Below are 22,392 nucleotides of genomic sequence, written 5' to 3'. Positions count from 1 at the left end.
CACAGCTTAAAGGGGGGTCCTCTTCTTTACCTGTAGAGGAATTTAACTACTTGCCACTAAAGCCAATTCTGGCATTTCTCTCCTATGTGTAAAACTCTTCATTTGTTTGCTAGAAAATCGCTCAGAACCTATATTTTATTTAAAATGGCAACAAGCGCCATTTTATTCCCTAGGGTCTCTGCTAAAAAAAAAAAAAAAAAAAAAATCATATGATATCCACAAGTGTTTGCAATTTTTCAAGCATGACATGTTTGGTATTATCAAAAATTGGGTTATCTATTGTGTTTTTCTTGCTTTTAAATTTAAAGGTGTTTTGTTTTTTTTCTTTCCTAAAAACATTTGCTTTTTAAAAAATTGCTGATCAAATACCATGTGACATAAAAAATTGCAACGACCGCCATTTTAGTCCCTAGGGTCTCTGCTAAAAAAAAAGTGTGTAAAATATATGTGTGTGTGTGTGTGTGTGTGTGTTTGTTTTTTTTTATTTAAATTTTTTTTCATTAAAAACACGCTGTGCAAATACCACAATATAAAATATTGCATCGATCGCCATTTTATTCCCTAGAGTCTCTGATATGTATGTGTATATATAATGTGTGTTGCGAATACCATAATGTATATACGCTGCTGCATCAGTAGTAGATCTTGAATTCCCCCCCCTCCCCAAGCAAGCACACACACCTGTGTCATTTTTAGCTGGGCTCCATGAGGCACTTCTTCCCTGATCCTGCTGCACCGCTGCCTGGACTGGAGTGTCCAACTGTCCACAAATGATTCCATTCAGATGCGATCATGTCGGCTACTTATTTTTTGTGTTCTGCCAGTCTGCCACCGCCACTCGCCTCACTGGCACTTCTCGCAAGAGGAGGCGGAGGAATCACTCCACGGCGCCAAGGGGGACGGCACGATAGAGGACGCACTGGCTGGGACTTGAGCCACAGCCAGCATGAAGAGCGGGTGCAGAAGAGGTGTTCTTCCGCACCCGAAATAGAGGAAATAGTCCCTCCCCTGACACCACCTAGTCTGCAGATAGCTATCTGCAGAAAAAAAAAAAAACTTAAAAATAACCGGGGGGTGGTGGGGGCTATTTGGTTGGTAGTTGAGCCGGATCGGCCATGGCTGGAGGATTTTTTATTTTTTAATTTTTTTTAATGTTTATCTGCTCAGCTTGCCCAGGCCCCCCTGCTTGCCGGGCCCGGTACAACAGGGCCAGTCGTACTAGCCTATCAGTGGCCCTGCTCCTGGAAACATCTGTGACCGCCGGGTCTGGAAGACCCTGCACATCACGGTAAATGGCGGCTGGTAGCGGCCGTTTACCACATGATCGCACCCCGTCAAATGACGGAGTGATCGCTTGTACACAAACCAGCGTTGTGTCATGCTGCTTCCTCCCCTCTCTTCTCTGTACCGATCTGTACAGGGAGAGGGGGAGAGATTGATTTGCGGTTTGCAGATTTGTTTTACCACGTTTTCAGTCTTTTTTGATAGCGCAAAAAAAAAAAAACTGCGGTGATTAAATACCACCAAAAGAAATCTCTATTTGTGTGAGGAAAAAAAAGGACAAAAATTTCACATGGGTACAGTGTTGCATCACTGAGTAATTGTCATTCAAAGTGTGAGCACCGAAAGCTGAAAATTGGTCTGGTTAGGAAGGGGGTTTAAGTGCCCAGTGGGTAAGTGGTTAAGCATATGTCAAGTATTCATCTGAGAACTGTAACATATCCCAATACAGCCAGCGTGTGTTGTGTTCATCCGTCCTGTCCCTAGGGGGTGCTGTCAGGTGTTCTATCTGCTGAGTATCGCTCACCCTGGCAAACCACGGTGACACCATAGGTGGAGATTGTTGTTTCTGCATGCTGGGGACGTATGCCCTGGCTGCATTCAGAAGGTGTTTCATTAAGGCTAAATAGGTCTCATGTGTAAGATCTCATTACAACTTGATTTTACTAACAACATAAACATCACTAAGCATTTTTTTTTTTTTTTTTTTTACTTGCTTTCTTTGAAAACAGCCCAGAATTTCGCTTTTAGTTTTTATGTTACTGTCGTCATTGTGTGTTATTCTAATTTTGGCTTTTATTATTTCGGTAGACATTTAAATGGCTGCTCACTGGAAATGATTAGCCGTCCATCTCTACTCATCACAGACAGTTTTAATGCTACTTATGTCCAGCCGAGAAGAAAGCAGAGAGATGAACAACTACTAAGTATGTACTGATCTCTTCTCCTTATGCTGTCTGCATATTTATAGTTGTTGCACTAGTCAGTGGGACTTTAGAACTTAAAGAGGAACATCAGTCAGTTTTTTTAGTTTTTTTTTCAACTTTCCATCTATCAAATCTTCTGTCCTTGTTGTTTTCTTAACTTTTGAATAGTAAAACATTTTTCTTTTTCCATGCCAGTAAATCCCTTATACAGCCCACTTCCTGTTTCATGTCTGGTCATTAGCCTAGGCTTATGACATCATGCACAGCTCTCTCACTCTTGTGAGAGTTTGCCAGGAAGGAAGGGGGGGGGGGTGAATCATAAGAGGGCCAATGAGAGCTGCCAAGCTGGAGCCTCTGTGTAAATCCGGGAAATAAACAGGCAACAGCTTCAGCTGCCCACAGTTAAAATGGTTGCAGCCAGACTTAGTGGAGGGAGATTTCTGCAGCATATTTGACAAATGCAGAATCACTGTATATATAAAATAATATGCAAAGTGGTTGGAGGGAAGTTTCAGAATGGCAAAGATGTTTTTATTACAAATTATGTGAGCAGACTGCTGTTCCTCTTTAACTCTAACTCTAAAATTATTTTAAAGCGGTAGTAAACCGGACCAAAAAAAAAAAAAAACTGGGTCCCCTGCAGGTTTTATACCATAATCTATTCTAGCACATTATGACACGTTTGCTTTTCAAACAAAGCCCTCCAGTAGGCACGCTTTCATTACATAGTAGGTGAGGTTGAAAAAAGACACAAGTCCAACCTATGTGTGTGATTATATGTCAGTATTATATTGTATATCTCTGTATGTTGTGGTCGTTCAGGTGCTTATCTAATAGTTTCTTGACACTATCGATGCTCACTGCTGAGACCACCGCCTGTGAAAGGGAATTCCACATCCTTGCCGCTCTTACAGAAAAGAACCCTCTACGTCAGGGATCCTCAAACTACGGCCCTCCAGCTGTTGCAAAACTACACATCCCATGAGGCATTGTAAAACTCTGACATTCACAGACATGACTGGGCATGATGGGAATTGTAGTTTCTGAACAACTGGAGGGCCATAGTTTGAAGACCCATGCTCTACGTAGTTTAAGGTTAAACCTCCTTTTTTTCTTCTAATTTTAATGAGTTGCCACGAGTCTCGTTAAATTCCCTTTTTCAAAAAAGTTTTATCCCTATTGGGTCACCAGTACGGTATTTGTATATTGAAATCATATCTCCTCTCAAGCGTCTCTTCTCCAGAGAGAATAAGTTCAGAGCTCGCAATCTTTCCTCATAACTAATATCCTCCAGACCCTTTATTAGCATTACTGCTGTTTGAATGGCCAGAGCCATGTTGACATCACTTTCGCATGGGAGCCGCAGCACCACGCTCTGCTTTCCATGACACTCTGTGTGCCTTGATCGTCACTGCGCATGCGAGGGTGACGTCATTGGCTGTTGCTGATGCGATATCTCCTAATTGGTGTATGTTTAGGAGAGATTCATCGTACCTACAGGTATGCCTAATTGGAAGCTTACCTGTAAGTACATGTTTAGTTAGAGCGTTAACTACCCCTTTATAATCTCTCCTAATTTTCCCATCCCCCCAAGCACTGGGAAAACGAGGGGGGGTGGGGGGGTTTGTGTTGTAAATTTCTACATTCACCTTTTTTGTGTGGCTGAAAAAAATGAACTGTCTATGGCCAGCTTTAAATGTATAATAGGATCGGACTCGTTTTTAAATGCAGAAGAAATTATTTGAGGACTATAAACAAATATTAATATGCTTTTCCAGATTAACGTTCTCCTGCGTTTCAAATGCATTTGCATTTACGTGTGTTTTTACGCATTTAGAGGATCTAATTCACCGCTGGATACACAGAAACTCAAACTGAACACTAAATTCAAAGTGGGAATTCTACCATTAAAAAATCATTACATGAACTTAGAGCAGCTTCACACTGCCCTGGTGCGGTCCTGCTGTGCTTTGGGCAAAGCACAGATAACATGCAGATTTTTTTTTTTGCAGGTTAGCTGTACTTTCCCATAGAGTTCCATGAGGTCTCACAGGAGTTTTGGCGCGCTTTCTATAACCGCACCAAAACCGCAGGACATCATAGACGTCTATGGGAAAGCACAGCTAACCCGCACAAAACCTGCAGGTTAGCCGTGCTTTAGCAAAAGGGCAGTGTGAAGCCTCCCTATGTTTTTAGAAATGTCCTATAGACACATGTATGTCACTGCCAGTGTGAATTAGGCCTAAGAGCCGGTTCACACAGGTATGGCTTCAAAGTCGCCCGGCTCTGAAGCCGCCCCGTACAGAGCGACTTCAGCGCAGCTTTGCGAAACGACTTCTGTATAGAAGTCAATGCCAGGCACTACGAAATCGCCCCAAAGTAGTACAGGAACCTTTTTCTAAGTCGGAGTGACTTGAGTCGCTCCTATTAGAACGGTTCCATTGTACAGAATGGAGTGCGACCTGTCAGGCGGCGGCTAAGTCGCCTGACAAGTGGCCCACCCCAGGTGTGAACCACCTCTATCAGTTTTCATTGGGGGAAAAAAAAAAATACTTGGAGGTGATTTGTTCATACATTTGGCGTTTCTGGGTTATAAACAGTGTTTCCCTTTTGAAATGTGTTTCTCTTTGTGGCCAGTGTTCTTCATCCTCAATGAACAAGCAGATTTTGGGTATAGAGGAAGACTGTAACTTAGTAGGGAGGGTAACTACTTGTTTCTAGAATTCAGAGATAACGGTACAACACTAAATGAGGAGATGAAGTCTGCTTGAGGTTGGGTTCATCTCAGCCCGTTAGCAGTGGGTTCTTTATTTTTTTAGCGCAGAACTTTATCATTCTGCATTCAAATTTGACAGTTGTATGGCTGAACTCTCCTTGGATTCACACGAAAATAGTGCAGGGACTTTTTTTTTTTCCCTAGAATCGGATCGCATGGGTGTTCTCACTCATGCAATCCGATTCATGTGCAAGTTCGCACTGCAATCTGTGAACCAATGTAGGCGTGTCATTAACAATTTGACGTTCACAGAGGGCAGTATGAATGGGAGAGATGCAATGCGGAAACCAGCTTTGTAATCGTGCTGGTTCTGACATCGCACATATGTGAACCTAGGCCAGTGATGGTGAACCTTGGCACCCCAGATGTTTTGGAACTACATTTCCCATGATGCTCATGCACTCTGCAGTGTAGTGGAGCATCATGTGAAATGTAGTTCCGAAACATCTGGGGTGCCAAGGTTCGCCATCACTGACCTAGGCTGAGGAGAGCCTGTAACTGGCAATCCTGATGACAAATGCACACAGGTAATCAGGGCACTCCTCATCGGTGCCGCCTCATCAGCACATATCCATGAAAGAGAAATGTTTTATAATCGAAAGTAAAAGCAAGTTGTGTTTTTGGGGAAAAAAAATTAAATTTTTCATTTTGTTTAGCAAAAAGAAAAAAATAAAAGAAAAACTCAGTGGTGATTAAGTACCACCAAAAGAAAGCTCTATTTATGTGAACAAAATGATGATAAAAATGCCATATGGGTATAGTGTAGCAATTGTCATTCAAAGTGTGACAGCGCTGAAAGCTGAAAATTGGCCTGGGCAGGAGGGGGGGAGTGCCCGGTAGACAAGCGGGTTAAAACCCATTGAAGTACACTGAGTATGTTCCTGACTTGAGTCTGTGTTTTAACTGCACTGCCTTATTTTTTATGTGCAGCAAATGTCCTGGAGACCCTTCGTGGTGACGGCAATGTGCTAATAGCAGTGGACACGGCTGGAAGGGTGCTGGAACTTGCACAGTTGCTCGATCAGATTTGGAGGACCAAAGACGCTGGACTCGGTGTATACTCCCTGGCACTTCTCAATAATGTGAGCTACAATGTGGTGGAGTTTTCCAAGTCTCAGGTAAGTCCCATGCTGCAGTTATAAAGTTTGTTTATACATATACTTCCATGTATTGGTTTTAGTTATATGTTGGTGCTGTAGTGATTGCTGTGCACTTTGTACTTGTGATTGCTCAAACACCTGTCTACTAGCAATTGTGTGTTTTATTTATTTTTTGATTGCAAGAATGTGCCTGCTTTTCAATACAGGTGGAGTGGATGAGCGATAAGCTGATGAGATGTTTTGAAGACAAGAGGAACAATCCCTTTCAGTTCCGACACCTCACCTTGTGTCATGGCTTCGCAGACCTCGCTCGTGTCCCCAGTCCGAAAGTGGTGCTGGCCAGTCAGCCTGACCTGGAATGTGGTTTCTCCAGAGAGCTGTTCATCCAGTGGTGTCAGGATCCAAAAAATTCCATTATTCTCACCTACCGCACCTCTCCTGGAACCCTCAGCCGGTTTCTGATCGATAACCCAACCGAGAAGATCATAGATATTGAGGTATGATGCAGCCTGGCTTAATGGACACAGGTACCTGGTTTAGCTATGTTGCTTCTTGGTGTCCAAGGGGCAAGTGTTAATCAGTGACCCTTTCATGACTAGAGGTTATTAAAGCCTAAATATTCAGGCCAAATTGCGCAGCATCAGCATTAACTTGACTGTAACTCTGAATCGTTTGCATGCCTAAATCACTTTTTCATTTTAAGGCTTTAGTTTAGAAAGCTGTTTTAAAAAAAAAAAAAAAAAAAGCATGCTGGTCGGGACCCCCGTGAGTCCGGTCGCGGGACCCGCGGACTCTATCGCCGCGGGCATCCCCGCGATCGTCTCACGGGACGGCTGAATGGAGGAAATGCTGTGTAAACAGCATTTCTCCATTCTGCCTAGCAACTAGTGATGCTGATCTCTGCTCCATGTGATTGGAGCAGAGATCAGTGTTCACTAAATGAAAGCCCAACCCCCCCACAGTTAGTAACACCCCTAGGAACACTTAACCCCTACACTGCCACCCACTGGTTAACCCCTTCACTGCCAGTGTCATTTACACAGGAATCACTGCATTTATATAGCAGTGATAACTGTATAAATGACAGTGGTCCCAAAAATGTGTCAAAAAAGTCCGATGGGTCCCCCATAATGTCGCAGTCACAATAAAAATCGCTGATCGCCGCCATTACTAGTAAAAAAAAAAAAAATTATTAATAAAAATGCTATAAAACTATCCCTATTTTGTAAACGCTATAACTTTTGCGCAAACCAATCCATAAACGCTTATTGCGATTTTTTTTTTTTTTTTTTTTTACCAAAAATATGTAGAAGAATACGTATCGGCCTAAACTGAGGGAAAAAATGTTTTTTTTATATATTTTTGGGGGATATTTATTATAACAAAAAGTAAAAAATAATGGGTTTTTTTTCAAAATTGTCGCTCTATTTTTGTTTATAGCGCAAAAAATAAAAACCGCAGGGGTGATCAAATACCACCAAAAGAAAGCTCTATTTGTGGGAGAAAAAGGACGTCAATTTTGTTTGGGAGCCACGTCGCACGACCGCGCAATTGTCAGTTAAAGCGACGCAGTGCCGAATCGCAAAAAGTGGTCTGGTCTTTGACCAGCAAAATGGTCCGGTCTGAAAGTGGTTTAAAAAAAAAAAACATATATACGCAGATAAATACAGTATAACACACACCTTTTCCCCCTGACAACAGAGTACAAATAATAAGTGCGTGTTTTACACCAATATTAAAAAGAAAAAAAAAAAGCCAATTGGGGGAGGGCGCCAGGAAGGGGGGGAGGGGTGTCAAATCCCATACCTCTTGAATTAACTGGGCTCTTGCTTGCCAGTGAATCAAGGCTGAATCCTGTTGGAGCAGGGACTCGCCCGAGAGGGGCACGCTAGTGTGGGCACTCCCAAAGCTTGTGTTTGGTGTCCCACGTGCTGCGATTGTTAGGGAAATTTTAAGCTTCTCCCTATAAGCAAATTATTTATTTGTGCTTAAAAGCACAAAAGCAGCTCTTATATAATGCCAGGAAAGCCCGCTTGTATTTCTCCAAGTGACACAGATGCTGGTATCCCCTTGAGCTTAGCAGAATCCTCCAGAGAATAGGCTGCTCCTTTTATTTATTTATACTATAAACATGAATAACAAAGGAAGGTGGTGGCTTCAGAATCAGCCAATCAGACACTTGTATTCTTTCAAAAGAACCAATCACACACATGTATATATTGAAATAAAAATACAGTAGTGACGTGTGCAGATGGTCCATGCGGCAAGCGTCTTTGTGAGACAGAGTGTCTCACAATTAGAACACTACTTGCATGGCTCTGAACACGATCGTGTGCACATTCCCACTACTACCAATGACACAAGCCATACTCTATCATGGCTCAGTGGGCCATAATTTTGTATGTTTATGCTATGGTTTCCATGTACGCAGATCTGCTTACTTAAGCTGCGTACACACGGGCGGACTGTCTGGCCAACTAAGTCAGTCAGACAATCCGACAGACAGTCCGTCCTACTTTTGAATGAACGGACTTGACCACACACGATGAACAGACAGTCCGCTGAAAGCTTGCGCGATGACGTGTACAGCACGTACGACGGGACTAGAAATACGACGTCCAATACACTGCAATGCAACCTTCGGCCGTGTAAATCCTTTCTGAGCATGCGCCATACTTAGTCCGTCCAACTTGCCTACTCACGAGCGGACTGTCCGCTGAAACCAAAGTTGGACGGACAATATTACGGAAATTCCGAAAGACTTAGTCCGCCAGACTGTCCGCTGAAGCCCACACACGAGCGGACTGTCCGCTGAAATGTGTTTCAGCGGACTAAGTTGGACAGACAGTCCGCCCGTGTGTACGCGGCCTTAGGAGTTTAGATGCGGTCGTCAGGAGGTGGAGAGACATTGCTGTACATGTGCCGCTCATCTGAGGTCTGTGTGATTTATTATATATACACACACTATGGATGACAGGGAAGGGAAAAAGATGAATACTTGCAGTGATTTGGGGGTGGGGCAGGGTGGGTAAGGATACTGTATGTGCTAGGAGACTTTCTTTTGGGAGAAGGGGGATGGATGTAAAATCTGACCACCCTTATTTTGCTTCAAAGTTCTTTATTTAATATTTAAGTTTTTTTTTTTCCCTGAAACTTCCCTCATAAAATTAAGGTGCGTGTTATACGCCGATAAATACAGTACCTATTTTTATTTTATTTTTTTGTAAAATATGAAAGATGATTTTAAGCCGAGTAAATCAATACATAACATGTTAAAACAAAGTATAAGCAGTGCTATAAATGTATGTGATCAATCAAGGAATGATGCAAAGTGCAATCATGCAAACATAGTAAGAAAGTGACCTCCTTGAAAAAACATAACCAACATATAATCAATAAAATGTATAATAAAGTGCAACCGTGCAGATAACCAGCATGTATAAGCCATTGCCAAAGCAAACTGTGAAAGTCCATAAATGGTGAAGCGAATCAGTCCATCCAGGAAAGTGCAATGTAAACAAGCAAAGGGGATCCGCCACCAGAAACGACCTCTTGACATATGCCTCCTACCAGGTAAGCAGGACTGTATTTTATAATGGTCAAAAATGCCAAAGACAAAGCATGAGCAGCCAAGTTGGCCTGTCCTCCAAAGACGCCATTGGTGACGAAACACGTCAGGAGTGGCCTGGAGGTGATGACATCACGCACGTCTTAAGAGCAGACAGCTTGCTGGGACCTACATTGATATTTACACAGGCTGATTGCAAGCCATGTCAAGGTAATTGTTGCAACCACAATTTGCAATATTTGATTGGCTTCACTATGGCAGTATTTTCTTTAACATTTTTGAGTCACTTATTGGGACTGTTGCTGTTTTGACTACCGCTCTCCCCTGGATGATCGTTCATGCTTTGTCTTGGGCATTTTTTTCACTTATGGATTGTTCACTATTTATGGACTTTCACAGTTTGCTTTGTCAATGGCTTTTACATGCTGGTTATCTGCATGTTTTCACTTTATTATACATTTTATTGTTTATATGTGTTTTTTTTTTCAAGGAGGTCCCTTTTTTTTTACTATGGTTGCACTTTGCATCATTCCTTGTTTGATCACATACATTTATAGCGCTGCTTATACTTTGTTTTATTTTGTTTATTGGCTGGTATCACAGTTAAAGAGGTGGCTGCTGTTCTTCTCATCGTATATAACCGAGCGCTGATTTTTATTTTTTTTACCTTTTTTGATTACCTAACATGTTACGCTGAAAAATTGGAATGACGACAAACTACGATACTTAAAAATCTCCATAGGCGACACTTAAAGGAGTTGTAAAGTATCAAGATTTTTCACCTTTAATGCATTTTATGCATTTAGGTGAAAAACATGTGGTGCAGCTGCCCCCCAAAGCCCCCCTTTTTCTTACCTGAACTTGATTTGTTCCAGCGAAAAGCACATGCCCAGCAGCTTCAGCCACTCTCTCTCGGGTCCTCATTGGATAGACTGATAGCAGTAGGAGTTATTAGCTCCCACAGCGTCAGTCAAATCCAGTGACGTGGGCCGAGTCCTGCTGTCTGTGTCAATGGACACAGCAGCAGGACTCGGGAGTGCACCGAACAAGTGCCCCCATGGAAAGTGGCTCTCTGTGGGGGCACGCAATGAAGGGGAAGAGCACCGCTGGGGGACCCCAGAAGAGGAGTATCAGGGCCGCTCTGTTCAATGCCCTTGCACAGAGCAGGTAAGCACGACACGTTTGTTTATATTAAGACCCACCAGCAAGAACTTCGATTTATTTATTTATTTTTTCCAATTTTTCTTATTGGATATGTTTTATAGCAGAAAGTACGAAAGCATTTTTATTTATTTATTTTTTGTCTGTAATTTTTTGTTTATAGCGCAAAAAATAACCCAGCAGTGATTAAACACCACCAAAAGAAAGCTCTATTTGTGGGGGGGAAAAAAGGACATATATTTTGAATACAGCATTACACATGACCGTGCAATGGTCAGTTAACCACTTGCCGACCGGGCCATACCCGAAAGATGGCTACAGCACCATGGACGTCCTCCTAGAATCTTGCTCTCACGCGCGCCCCTTGCGGTGCGCTCCTGGAAACATCCGTGACCGCCGTGTCCGGAAGACTCGGCACATCACGGTAAATGGCGGCTGGTAGCGGCCGTTTTTTAACACGTGACCGCACCCCGTCAAATCATGGAGCGATGACTTGTAAACAAACCGGCGTCGTGGCATGCCGGTTCCTCCCTCCCCTCCCTGTACCGATCTGTACAGTGCGAGGAGAGAGGGGGAGAGATTGTTTGCAGCAGCGCTGTGGACTGGATCTGTAGTATCCACAGCGCTGCTCAGTGCAATACTCTGCCCATACTCTGCAATAAATTTTAACAGAAACACTGAATTTTTATTTATTTTTTAATTTTTTTTTAACCAAATTTTTCTTTTTTTTGATGGCGCAAAAAATAAAACCCAGTGATGATTAAATACCACCAAAAGAAAGCTCTATTTGTGTGGGGAAAAAAAGGACAAAATTTCATATGGGTACAGTGTTGCATGACTGAGTAATTGTCAAAGTGTGAGAGCACCGAAAGCTGAAAATTAGCCTGGTTAGTAAGGGGGTTTAAGTGATTAAAGCAACACAGTGCCATGTCCCCCAAAAAATGGCCTGGACAGGAAGGGGGTAAAACTTCCAGAGCTGAAGTTGTTAAAGTGTATTTTGTTTTCCCCCTCCCCAAAATAATATGTTTGGGGGTTTTAACGAATTTTCTAGCAAAAAAAATGCAGATTTTTACATAAATGTGAGGCATGTCAGAATTGGGGTGGGAGGTTAAGAATTCTTATACAGTATTTTTTTTTTTTTTTTTTTTGTATAAAGTGTGTGTTCACTTACAGTAGGTGCACTTTGTTGTTGAGCAAACAGATGATCTGGTCAAAAAAAAAAGGAAAAAAAATCTTTTTGCTTTATGTTCAGCTTAGAAAACGCGTAAAACTGGAAGGGAAGGAGCTGGAGGAATATTTAGAGAAAGAGAGACTGAAGAAAGAAGCTGCCAAGAAGCTGGAACAGTCCAAAGAGTGAGTACTGCATTGTTTATCACCATACTCCATGCAGCTACAATCTTTCTCATATTCTCACCGTGATCTCTGCTTCCTCTCCCAGGGCTGACATTGACTCCAGCGATGACAGCGACGTAGAAGAGGACATCGATCAGCCGATGGTTCACAAGGCCAAACACGACCTGATGATGAAGAATGAGGGCAGCCGCAGCCGCTTCTTCTTCAAACAGGCCAAAAAGTCTTATCCTATGTTCCCCACCACAGAGGAGCGTATCAAATGGGATGAATATGGAGAAATCATAAAGTGAGGCTTTCTTATTTTTTTTTGATTCTTGTGATTTTTGTATGGCGGTTCGTGTCAAAATTAACCTATTGCTTTTGTTTTTCGTAAGGCCCGAAGACTTCCTGGTTCCAGAGCTTCAAGCGACTGAGGAGGAGAAGAGCAAGTTGGAGTCCGGCTTGACAAATGGAGAAGAACCAATGGACCAGGACCTGTCTGATGTCCCCACAAAGTGCATCTCTGCAACTGAGCCCATGGAGATAAAGTAAGTGAACCCATAGACCCTGTCAGTCTGATAGATCATAAACTGTGTTATTTGGGCACTCCGATCAGGTCCACCTAAAAGTTTTCCATGATTGGAAGTTTCATGCAGCCCTGTGGACAGGTGGATGTAAACTGACTTGTTTCCATTTAGAACTGCCTACCACCGGGTCAGGGGAAAAAAAAAATTATAAAAAATCCTGCATTCTTTTCTATTTTTTTTTTAGGCCCTAAGGCTGCTTTCACACTGGGGCGGCAGCGGCAGGTCCAAAGTTTTAGAGGTGCTTTACCGCTGTTTAAGCAGCGCTTTTCGGCCGCTAGTGGGTTAAAGGGATTAAAAGCGCCCATGTTGCGGCGCTTCAGAATCGCTGCCCATTCATACCAGATGAGCATATTCCAAAGATTCTGCTTGCAGGACTTTTTTTTCCTGTCCCACAAGTGCACTGTCCCAGTCTGAAAGCACTCAGGCTTTCACACTGGGTAGACATGAGCGGTAGTTTTCAGGCGCTTAGTTTTAGCACTAAAACGCCTGAAAACTGCCACAGCGTGAAGCCAGCCTAAATGTGTTGGTTCGGACTTAGCCTGATGTAAACTGATTGCGTAGTCCTTTTACATCTGGCTGTCCATAGAACTGTCGTGGGTCCACTCGTGTCCGCTGGGCACATACTGAACGGCACAGATGTAAAGAAACAAAAACTGCCATCCATCTTGTTCAGCACCAAATCAGCAGGAGATCTACTCACAGCTCCTCTGTTGATCAGAACAGACTCCACTCCCTATGAGGCTGGGTTCACACCTAAGATGGATCAGTCGCACAGCAGGGGTCTGGTGCGTCCTGGTTCACCGCTTCAGGTCCAATTAATTCGGACCTGAAATGGACCAAAAAAAGCACACGATTTTCCTGCAGAACGCACCGGACTTGCTGCGGTGATATGTTAACTGGCTCCATAGAGAGCCAGTCACATTTTCCTGCTATATGAATTGGATGTGGAGAAACCTAATCCAGTTCGCATAGGTATGAAACCAGCCTCTAAAGGAAGGCTTGTGTGTGTTTTTTTTTTTTTTTTTTAAACCACTTACGGACCACCAGCCGGCATAGGCAAAGCGACGTACTGGTATGTCGCTGCCCATTTCCGGGTTTAGGACACGTGCATTGTACACAGCAGGATTCTGTCAGCAGGTCCTGGCCAATGATTTCTGTCCGGGACCTGCTGATCGGCTGTACCCAGTCACAGCCCAGAGTTCTGTGTTGACAATCAACACAGAGCTCTGTACATAGGGAACAAGAAACAAAGGGATCTTTAGTAAAAATCAGTACACATTGTTAGGCACACATTTAACACCTTAAAGAGGAAGTAAACCCTGATGGGTTTACTTCCTCTTTTTTTCCCTGCAAAGATAAAGCATCGCATAGTAGCTCATTATGTGTCACTTACCTGACACAGGAGCCAGCGAAGTCGCCGCTGTCCCCTGTAGTCCGCCGCATCCATCTTGCTGGTGGCGTCTCGCAGCTCAGACGAATGACAGCGGCGAAGCCGTCACTCCCGTGCATGCGCACGGGAGTCGCGTCTCGCAGCTCCGCCGATGCCATTCGGCGAAGCCGCGATGACGTCACTCCCGCGCATGCACACGGGAGTCGCGTCTCGCAGCTCCGCCGCTGCCATTCGGCGAAGCCGCGATGACGTCACTCCCGCGCATGCGCACGGGAGTCGACAAATTAGGCAAATCCATTCTTGGACTTGCCGCATTTAGTGCGCCTGCGCGCCGCTGTCTACGGCGCATGCGCCATAGACAGCGGTGCCCATTTTCGGGCAAATATCTCCTAAACCATATAGGTTTAGGAGATATTGCTTGGACCTACAGGTAAGCCTTAATCTAGGCTTACCTGTAGGTCAAAGTGGTTTGAAAGGGTTTACTTCCTCTTTAATTACCTGTCATTTGTACATTGACAATGTTTAGTATTAGCACTAATCACTGTATTAGTGTCACTGGTGACGTTTGTTTGTTTGGCTTTTAGTCAGTTCCTACTCTGCATCAGTTGGTGCCGGATTATCCGCCACATTATCGCAGTCCCATTATAAGTTGCTGATCACTGCCTATAGTATTAGTCCTTTAGTAGTATGAAACAAAAAAAAATTCCAGTATATATCCACTTGCCAACCATGTCACTATATATATATACGGCAGCAAGGCGGCTCTGCTGCGCCCGATCACATTCTAGGTACGTGATCCAGCACTTCCAGGTAGGGGGCGTGCACTGCTGGGGGCTGTGCGGTAATTATACACAGCAGATGCTGGGCAATAGATGACCGTTGGTACACACTGAGACACACAAGACAGTACTCTGCTTATGTAAACAAGGCGGAGCACTGATCCTGTCAGCAGGGAAGTAATGGATTTTCTTTCCCTGCAAAACAGGGAAAGAAAATCAATGACTTCCCTTAGTTTTACCAAAGACAATTTAGCAGAATACGTTTTGGCCTAAATTTATGATTTTATTTTTTTTTTTTTTTTTTTTTAAACCAATATTATTGGATATGTTTTAGAGCAGAAAGGAAATATTTTTTACATTTTTATTTTTATATATGGTCTTTTTTTCGTTTATATAATAAAAAATGAAAAACCCAGTGGTGATCAAAAACCACCAAAAGAAAGCTCCATTTGTGTGAACAAAAATTATACAATTTTCATTTTGGCCCAGTGTTGCATGACCGACAATTACCAGTTAAAATGTTGCAGTGCCAAATAGCAAAAAGTGGCCTGGTCATGAAGTGGGGTAAAATCTCTCGGTGCTGAGGTGGTTAAAGGTAAAGTTTTAATATTGCATATTTTTGCCTTTTCTGGTTGCTAATTTCCTTCCATTGTAAACAAGCTAATTAAGTTACGGCTGTGAAAGTTGGACCATAAAGAAGGCTGAACGCTGAAAATGAATGCCTTTGAACTATGGTGTCGGAGAAGACTCTTGAACGGCAAGAAGATTAAACCAGTCAGTCAATCTTGAAGGAAATCATCCATGAATAGTCACTGGAAGAACAGATCCTGAAGCTGAAACTCTAAGCCCTTTTACACACGGGTCGGACATTCTGACAACCAAATCCGACGGATTTTGTCCGAAACTGTTGCATACACACGGTCGGACATAGTTGTCGGAAAATCCAATTCTACATAACGTGATGACGTTATTTCGTTACGACGGGACTACCATCAGGCTAGTAGCCAATAGCTTTGGTGTAGGAATTTGATCTGAGCATGTGTGGCACTTTGTCCGTCGGAGTAGGCTACACACGATCGGAGTATGTCCGATCGGAGCATGTTGTCGGAAAATTTTACAGACAAGTTGGAAAACTTGGTCCGTCGGATACTCCGATGGAAACAGTCTGATGGAGACCACACACAGTCGGATTATCTGACAAAACGGTCCGATAGGACTCATTCCTGCGGAATCTCAGACTGTGTGTACAAGGGCTAATACTTTGACCACCTAATGCAAAGAGGACTTATTGGAAATGTACTGGGATAGGGACAATTGTAGACACTCACTCAGGTTGAACTGGATGGACTGGTGTCTTTATTCAACCTTACTATGTACCATATAGCCATACAGGGCATGGCGAGAAGGACCTGGAATCAAAAAGCCCTCCAAACAAATCAGTGGGTAGAACTGTAGAACCATTTTAGAACGGAAGGTATTTACGTGTCTAATTGCATCACATATCCCAAACACGGAGTGGCTTATGCTATGCAGAGCAGTAAAACCATTCCTTTCATAGTTGTGTAAAAACCAAATGTGTAGTTCTGGTTTCCGCTAACTGCAAGCTTGTTTTAATCCCCAGGGCCAGAGTCACATACATTGACTACGAGGGGAGGTCTGATGGTGATTCCATCAAGAAGATCATTAACCAGATGAAACCTAGACAGCTGGTAATTGTCCACGGGCCCCCTGACGCCAGCCAAGACCTTGCAGAAGCCTGCAGAGCTTTTGGTGGGAAAGACATAAAGGTTTACACCCCAAAACTGCACGAGACTGTGGATGCAACTAGTGAAACGCACATTTACCAGGTAATTGAAAGACAACATACAGAGACCTTTGCAGCCTGTAGATGGCAGCGTGGCTCTGTTTACTACTGTAATTATCGGATACAATTACAGTGATGCCTTGGTTCATAAACTTAATTTGTTTCACGTCTCTGGCCGCAAACTGAGGCAAAATTTGTAGATCAGGTTAATCTGTTCTGAAGGTTTTTTTTTTTTTGAACCACAAAAATACGAAACACGGTACAGTCTGAAGAGAGATATTCATTCTTGTCACCTTCAATACCGCTCTGCACATTCTTGTCGCCACCATTACCGCTCTGCACATTCTTGTCGCCACCATTACCGCTCTGCACATTCTTGTCGCCACCATTACCGCTCTGCACATTCTTGTCGCCACCATTACCGCTCTGCACATTCTTGTCGCCACCATTACCGCTCTGCACATTCTTGTCGCCACCATTACCGCTCTGCACATTCTTGTCGCCACCATTACCGCTCTGCACATTCTTGTCACCTTCAATACCGCTCTGCACATTCTTGTCGCCACCATTTACCGCTCTGCACATTCTTGTCGCCACCATTTTACCGCTCTGCACATTCTTGTCGCCACCATTTTACCGCTCTGCACATTCTTGTCGCCACCATTTTACCGCTCTGCACATTCTTGTCGCCACCATTTTACCGCTCTGCACATTCTTGTCGCCACCATTTACCGCTCTGCACATTCTTGTCGCCACCATTTACCGCTCTGCACATTCTTGTCGCCACCATTTACCGCTCTGCACATTCTTGTCGCCACCATTTACCGCTCTGCACATTCTTGTCGCCACCATTTACCGCTCTGCACATTCTTGTCGCCACCATTTACCGCTCTGCACATTCTTGTCGCCACCATTTACCGCTCTGAATTTTCTTTGGAGCTATACCGGTACCAGTATGTGATAAAAAGCACACAAAAAAGGTTTACAGCAAGTGTGCACAGGGATGTTGTGAGTGTCAGTAATATATGTACTAAAAAGCTTATCAATCCTGTAAGCGTCTTCACAGTACACTTTCAGTGTCTGTGGCCGCAATCTCGCCTACAGGAAGTTGTGACCACGTGTCGGAGCAGGGAAGATGTCCGCGGCTTGTGTTCGTGAACCGAAGCAGAGTTTGCATACCGGAAATTTTAATTTTTGTGAACTCTTCTTTTTCCCGAGCCGAGTTGTTCATGAACAGAAGCGTTTGTGAACCGAGGTATTACTGTATAGTATTAAAAAAAATTAGATATGCAAACTAGACACAGGTTGATTTACTAAAACTGGGTGCAAAATCTGGTTCAGCTCTACATTTAAAAAAAAAAAAAAAAAAAAAAATAAGTTTCCAGGTTTTTTTGGTCAAAGCGTAATAAAACAAGCTGAACTTAGAAGCTGATTGGCTACCATGCAGAGCTGCACCAGAATTTGCACTCTCCAGTTTTAGGAAATCGACTCCCATAGTGTTTTTTTCCACCAAGCTATCTTGCATATATTTCCTTGTGGCTTACTACAGGATGTTGGGGTGCTCTTGAAATTCTTTATTGTTGAGGCTTTACTGCTTTGCTACAGGTCCGGTTAAAAGACTCTCTGGTCAGCTCTCTTAAGTTCTGCAAAGCTAAAGACACAGAGCTCGCCTGGATAGATGGCATGCTGGACATGCGGGTGTCCAAGGTTGACACCGGGGTCATCTTGGAAGAAGGAGAGTTGAAAGAGGAAGGGGAGGACAGCGAGATGCAAGTAGACGTACCGCCAGTGGATGCCAGCACCATCGCTCAACAGAAAGTTATAAAGAGCCTGTTTGGAGATGACGACAAAGAATTTACAGAGGAAAGCGAGGTCATCCCTACCTTGGAACCCTTAACAAGTACTGAGGTGCGTACTATGCGTCTTATGTGTCCACTAGAGGGAGCTCCTGCTACACCTAATAGTTTCTTAATTGTTAAGGTACAACTCAAGGCAGCAAGTACGGTAGTATTCACCTACATGAATGTTCCATGTATAATTAGTTGTCATCATTTATTTTTACCTCCATAAGAGCCCAGAATTGTACTATCGCATCTCTATGCCTGTGTTGCAGGGTCCTGTGATTCTATTTGTCACGCCTGCATGGGGGGGGGGTTAGCTTTGGGACTAGCCTAGATTGACAACTGGGCATGACCTTTGCAAATGACACAGAGCACCTTTGCAGATTTGTGAGTGGGCCAGTACACAAATTGAAGGGAATTTTTTTCAACAGGTTCACCTGTTCCCCCTGACAACTGGGAAGTTTCCCTCACCTTGGCGAGATTGCCCCCTCAATTCCTGTTGGGTGTGCAGAGAAATCTCCCCAATGGGCTGCAAAAAAAAACAAAAAACAAATGGGTTTGATTGACTCCCTACTCTATTATAGTGGAACTTTAGTCAGAAGGTTAAAGTGGTTATAAACAATCGCCTTGTAAAACAACCCGCTCAGTCTGAAATAGAAATTAAAGGAAAACATTTGTGTATAGATATGAAAATTTATTATAAAATATTTTTTTTTTGTTTCCTTTTTTTTGTAAGTGATCACATTACCTCTGATCTCAGCTGCATAAAAGCTGGGAGGAGAAGCAGCAGCACACAGAGTTTCCTAGTGAAAGACGAAGTGCGGTGGGTGTCAGGACGCGTATTATCATTGGAGGAGAGTACATTGAGCTCTGAGCATAGCTAGATAACTGACCACGCTATGCTCTCGGGCTTAGTGTCAGTTTTTAATAGGAAAGCAGAGGGACTGTCAGGAAAATCCGGGATTTCACACGAAGGAAGCGATACAAAGTGAACCGGAGACTTTCTCATACAAGTACATGTTACAGCAGCCACATATCAGGAATATGAAATGTTGGGGTAACAAACACTTTACATCCTGCTAGATGACTTCAGGCTGGCCCTTTTGCAGGTATAGCTATAAAAAAAGAAATATTAAAATGAAGTGTCCTATACCAAGGGTCTCAAACTGGGGCCCTCCAGGTGTTGCAAAACTACAAGTCCCATGTGGCTTTGCAAGGCTGACAGTTACAAGCATGACTCCCAGGGACTTGCAGTTTCGCTATAGCTGGAGGGCCGCTAGTTTGAGACCACTGGGACTAGATCCTGTTTAAAATCCAGTAATTATGCTGTCTCACCCTGCTGTGCACATGCTCAGTTGCTCTCCATTTTAGGCACTGGCAAGTTTGTAGGGGCAAATCTGCTGAAGGCCTTTTAAGCGGAATTAAACCCTCCTATCCTTTTACAGCCAAGGAAGCTGCTTATATTTGATCTGCAACTGCCGTGGTGCTGCATATGTGATCAGTTATGACAATGGCCATCTAATGGTTTGACAGTTTGGTTGAGGGCACATTAAAATGTGACAGTTCTCAATCACGGCATTCCAGGAATGTAACTGATTTTGTTTTTCTGTTTTTTAAACAGTTAAATCAATGGGTTTACTGTTGTTCAGGGGCTTCAGCAAAATGGCCGCCTCCAGCAAGAGGAAACGGGAGCAATGCTGAAGGCAATTGACAGCACACGCTAATTTTGGTAGCATAATTATTAATGTGGAACGTATTTTCCTTGATTAAAAATGCCATTTAGCAAGTTTTTATGGGTAAAGTCCTGCTTTTAAAGTGCAACTTTGCCCATAACAACTTGATAAAAAAAAGAATGTTCTTTTGCAAAGAAACATACATTCCACATTAATAATTATGCTACCAAAATTAGTGTGCTGTTAAATTGTGTTGTAAATTGCCTTCAGCATTGCACCTGTTTCCTCTTGCTGGAGGCTGCCATTTTGCTGAAGCCCATGAAGCAGCAGTAAATTGTAAAGTGCTGCTAAATTCATCACCTTACTGGTTTCATAAAACAGTTCAATTCCTGGAATGTTGGAAATGCAAACTGTCACATTTGATTATGTCCTCAACCAAATTGTCAAACCATCAAATGGCCGGTGTCATAACTGATCACATGTGCAGCACCAGGGCAGTTGCAGATCAAACAGAAGCAGCTTTTTTTGGCTAGTTTACACCCGCTTCAAAACATGGCTTTGGACACACTTTGGTAAAGCTTTCTGAAAACTTCCTGAACACCAGTCAAAGTTCCTGTCGCTAAATAAAATAGCTTACAGTCCTATTTACACCTTGCTTTTGCTTGGTGCTTCGGTTAGACTTTGAGGGACTTCAGTGGAGCTTCAAGCGAGCTTTTCCATAGACTTCTATGGAGGCTTTGAAGCACTACTAAAGCGAGATGGGGTATAATTTTTGAAGCGAAGCAAAAGCGGGTGTAAAAAGGACTGTAAGCTAACCATTTTATTTAGTGACAGAGACTTTGACTGGCATTCAGAGAGCATTAACAAAGCCTCTCCAAAGCCTTGTTTTGAAGTAAGTGTAAACTAGCCGTTTAATGTGTGAAGCCGAAGCAAGTATAAATGAGCCCTAAATGACAGGAGGGTTTAATTTGGCTTTAAGGCTGTCAGCAGATCGGCCTCTACAAACTTGGCAGTGCCTACAAATGGAGAGCAACTGAGCATGCGCAGAGCAGGGTGAGACAGTTTATTATTATTATTATTATTATTATTATTATTATTATTATTAATAACGTTTTACATAGTAACTTGCAATAGGGGCCAGCCTGAAGTCATCTAGCAGGACTCAAATTTCTGATTAAAGTTCCACTTTATTGGAAGAAAATATGAAAGCCTGACTTCCCCTTTATTATATAATTATATACTCTAAATAGTCATTGATTTTATTGGTTTGTCTTTATAAATTCTGCTTAAGGCCTCATGCACACGGACGTTTTTACAGCCGCTTTTTTGAGCGTTTTTTGCAGCTTAAAAAGGCCTGTCCATGTTAGTCTATGGCTTCATGCCCACCTAGACGTTTTTGAGCTGCAAATGGCATAGGCGTTTTTAAGCTGTAAAAAAACCCCAGGACCAGTGCGTTCCATGGCGCGGAGCTAGAGCTGTAAAAACGCGAATCGCGCAAAAACGCGCCCAAACGCGCAACATATTTTCTTTGTTTTCTGAGTGTTATATCCAAGAGATGTTTCTTTAAAAACGCTACTTAACGCTAAAAAACGCGCAAAAACGCCAATGCAAAACGCGGTAAAAACCGCATTTTTAACGCCGATTTTTTTCCAGGCGTCGGAGCTAGCTTTGCAGCCAGTTTTTTTAAACGTCCGTGTGCATGAGCACTAACAGTTCAAACTGGTTATTGTCTCCGTTTTTAGTCTTTGTACTTCTTTTTTTTTTTTATTTATTTTTTTTTTAAGATTAAAGCGGAGTTCCACTTAAAAGTGGAACTTCTGCTCATTTGTCTCCGCTCCCCTTCCAGTGCCACAATTGGCACCTTTCGGGGGGAGGGACCATGATACAGGTATCCTGTTCCCACTTCCGGTAATTGGTGCTGTTTTTGAGACTCGGTGCATTATGAAAACAAATGTCATCCAGTTCGGGTTTATATCCTTTCACTTGAAGCCTTGGCGGCCATTTCTGTTCCTCTAGATTAAAGATCTTCAAAATATGGCCCTTCAGCTGTTGTGGAACTACGCATCCCATCATGCATTGTTAAAGTGACATTCACAGACATGACTAGGCACGATGGGAAGTGTAGTTCCTAAACAACTGTTAAAGTGGAGTTCCGCTTAAAAAACAAAAATGAG

The 22,392-nt window shown here is 43.0% G+C and overlaps 1 protein-coding gene across 1 annotated transcript in view; it reads left to right on the top strand.

Annotated features, from left to right (window-relative positions):
* Window positions 1-22,392, top strand: part of CPSF2 (cleavage and polyadenylation specific factor 2) — a 43,224-nt gene that overhangs the window by 13,250 nt on the left and 7,582 nt on the right. Inside the window, exons 6-13 of the mRNA XM_077466748.1 lie at window positions 2,092-2,207; window positions 5,914-6,101; window positions 6,290-6,580; window positions 12,065-12,165; window positions 12,251-12,451; window positions 12,540-12,692; window positions 16,522-16,747; window positions 18,310-18,612. Coding sequence (XP_077322874.1) covers window positions 2,092-2,207; window positions 5,914-6,101; window positions 6,290-6,580; window positions 12,065-12,165; window positions 12,251-12,451; window positions 12,540-12,692; window positions 16,522-16,747; window positions 18,310-18,612 — 1,579 coding nt within the window. The remainder of the gene's footprint in view (window positions 1-2,091; window positions 2,208-5,913; window positions 6,102-6,289; window positions 6,581-12,064; window positions 12,166-12,250; window positions 12,452-12,539; window positions 12,693-16,521; window positions 16,748-18,309; window positions 18,613-22,392) is intronic.

This window comes from Lithobates pipiens, unplaced genomic scaffold (assembly GCF_037356315.1).
Source record: "Lithobates pipiens isolate NorthernLeopardFrog02 unplaced genomic scaffold, aLitPip1_a1.2 Scaffold_37, whole genome shotgun sequence".
In the NCBI taxonomy this organism is placed as follows: Eukaryota; Metazoa; Chordata; class Amphibia; order Anura; family Ranidae; genus Lithobates; species Lithobates pipiens.
This window is presented reverse-complemented; position numbering and strand designations above follow the sequence as displayed.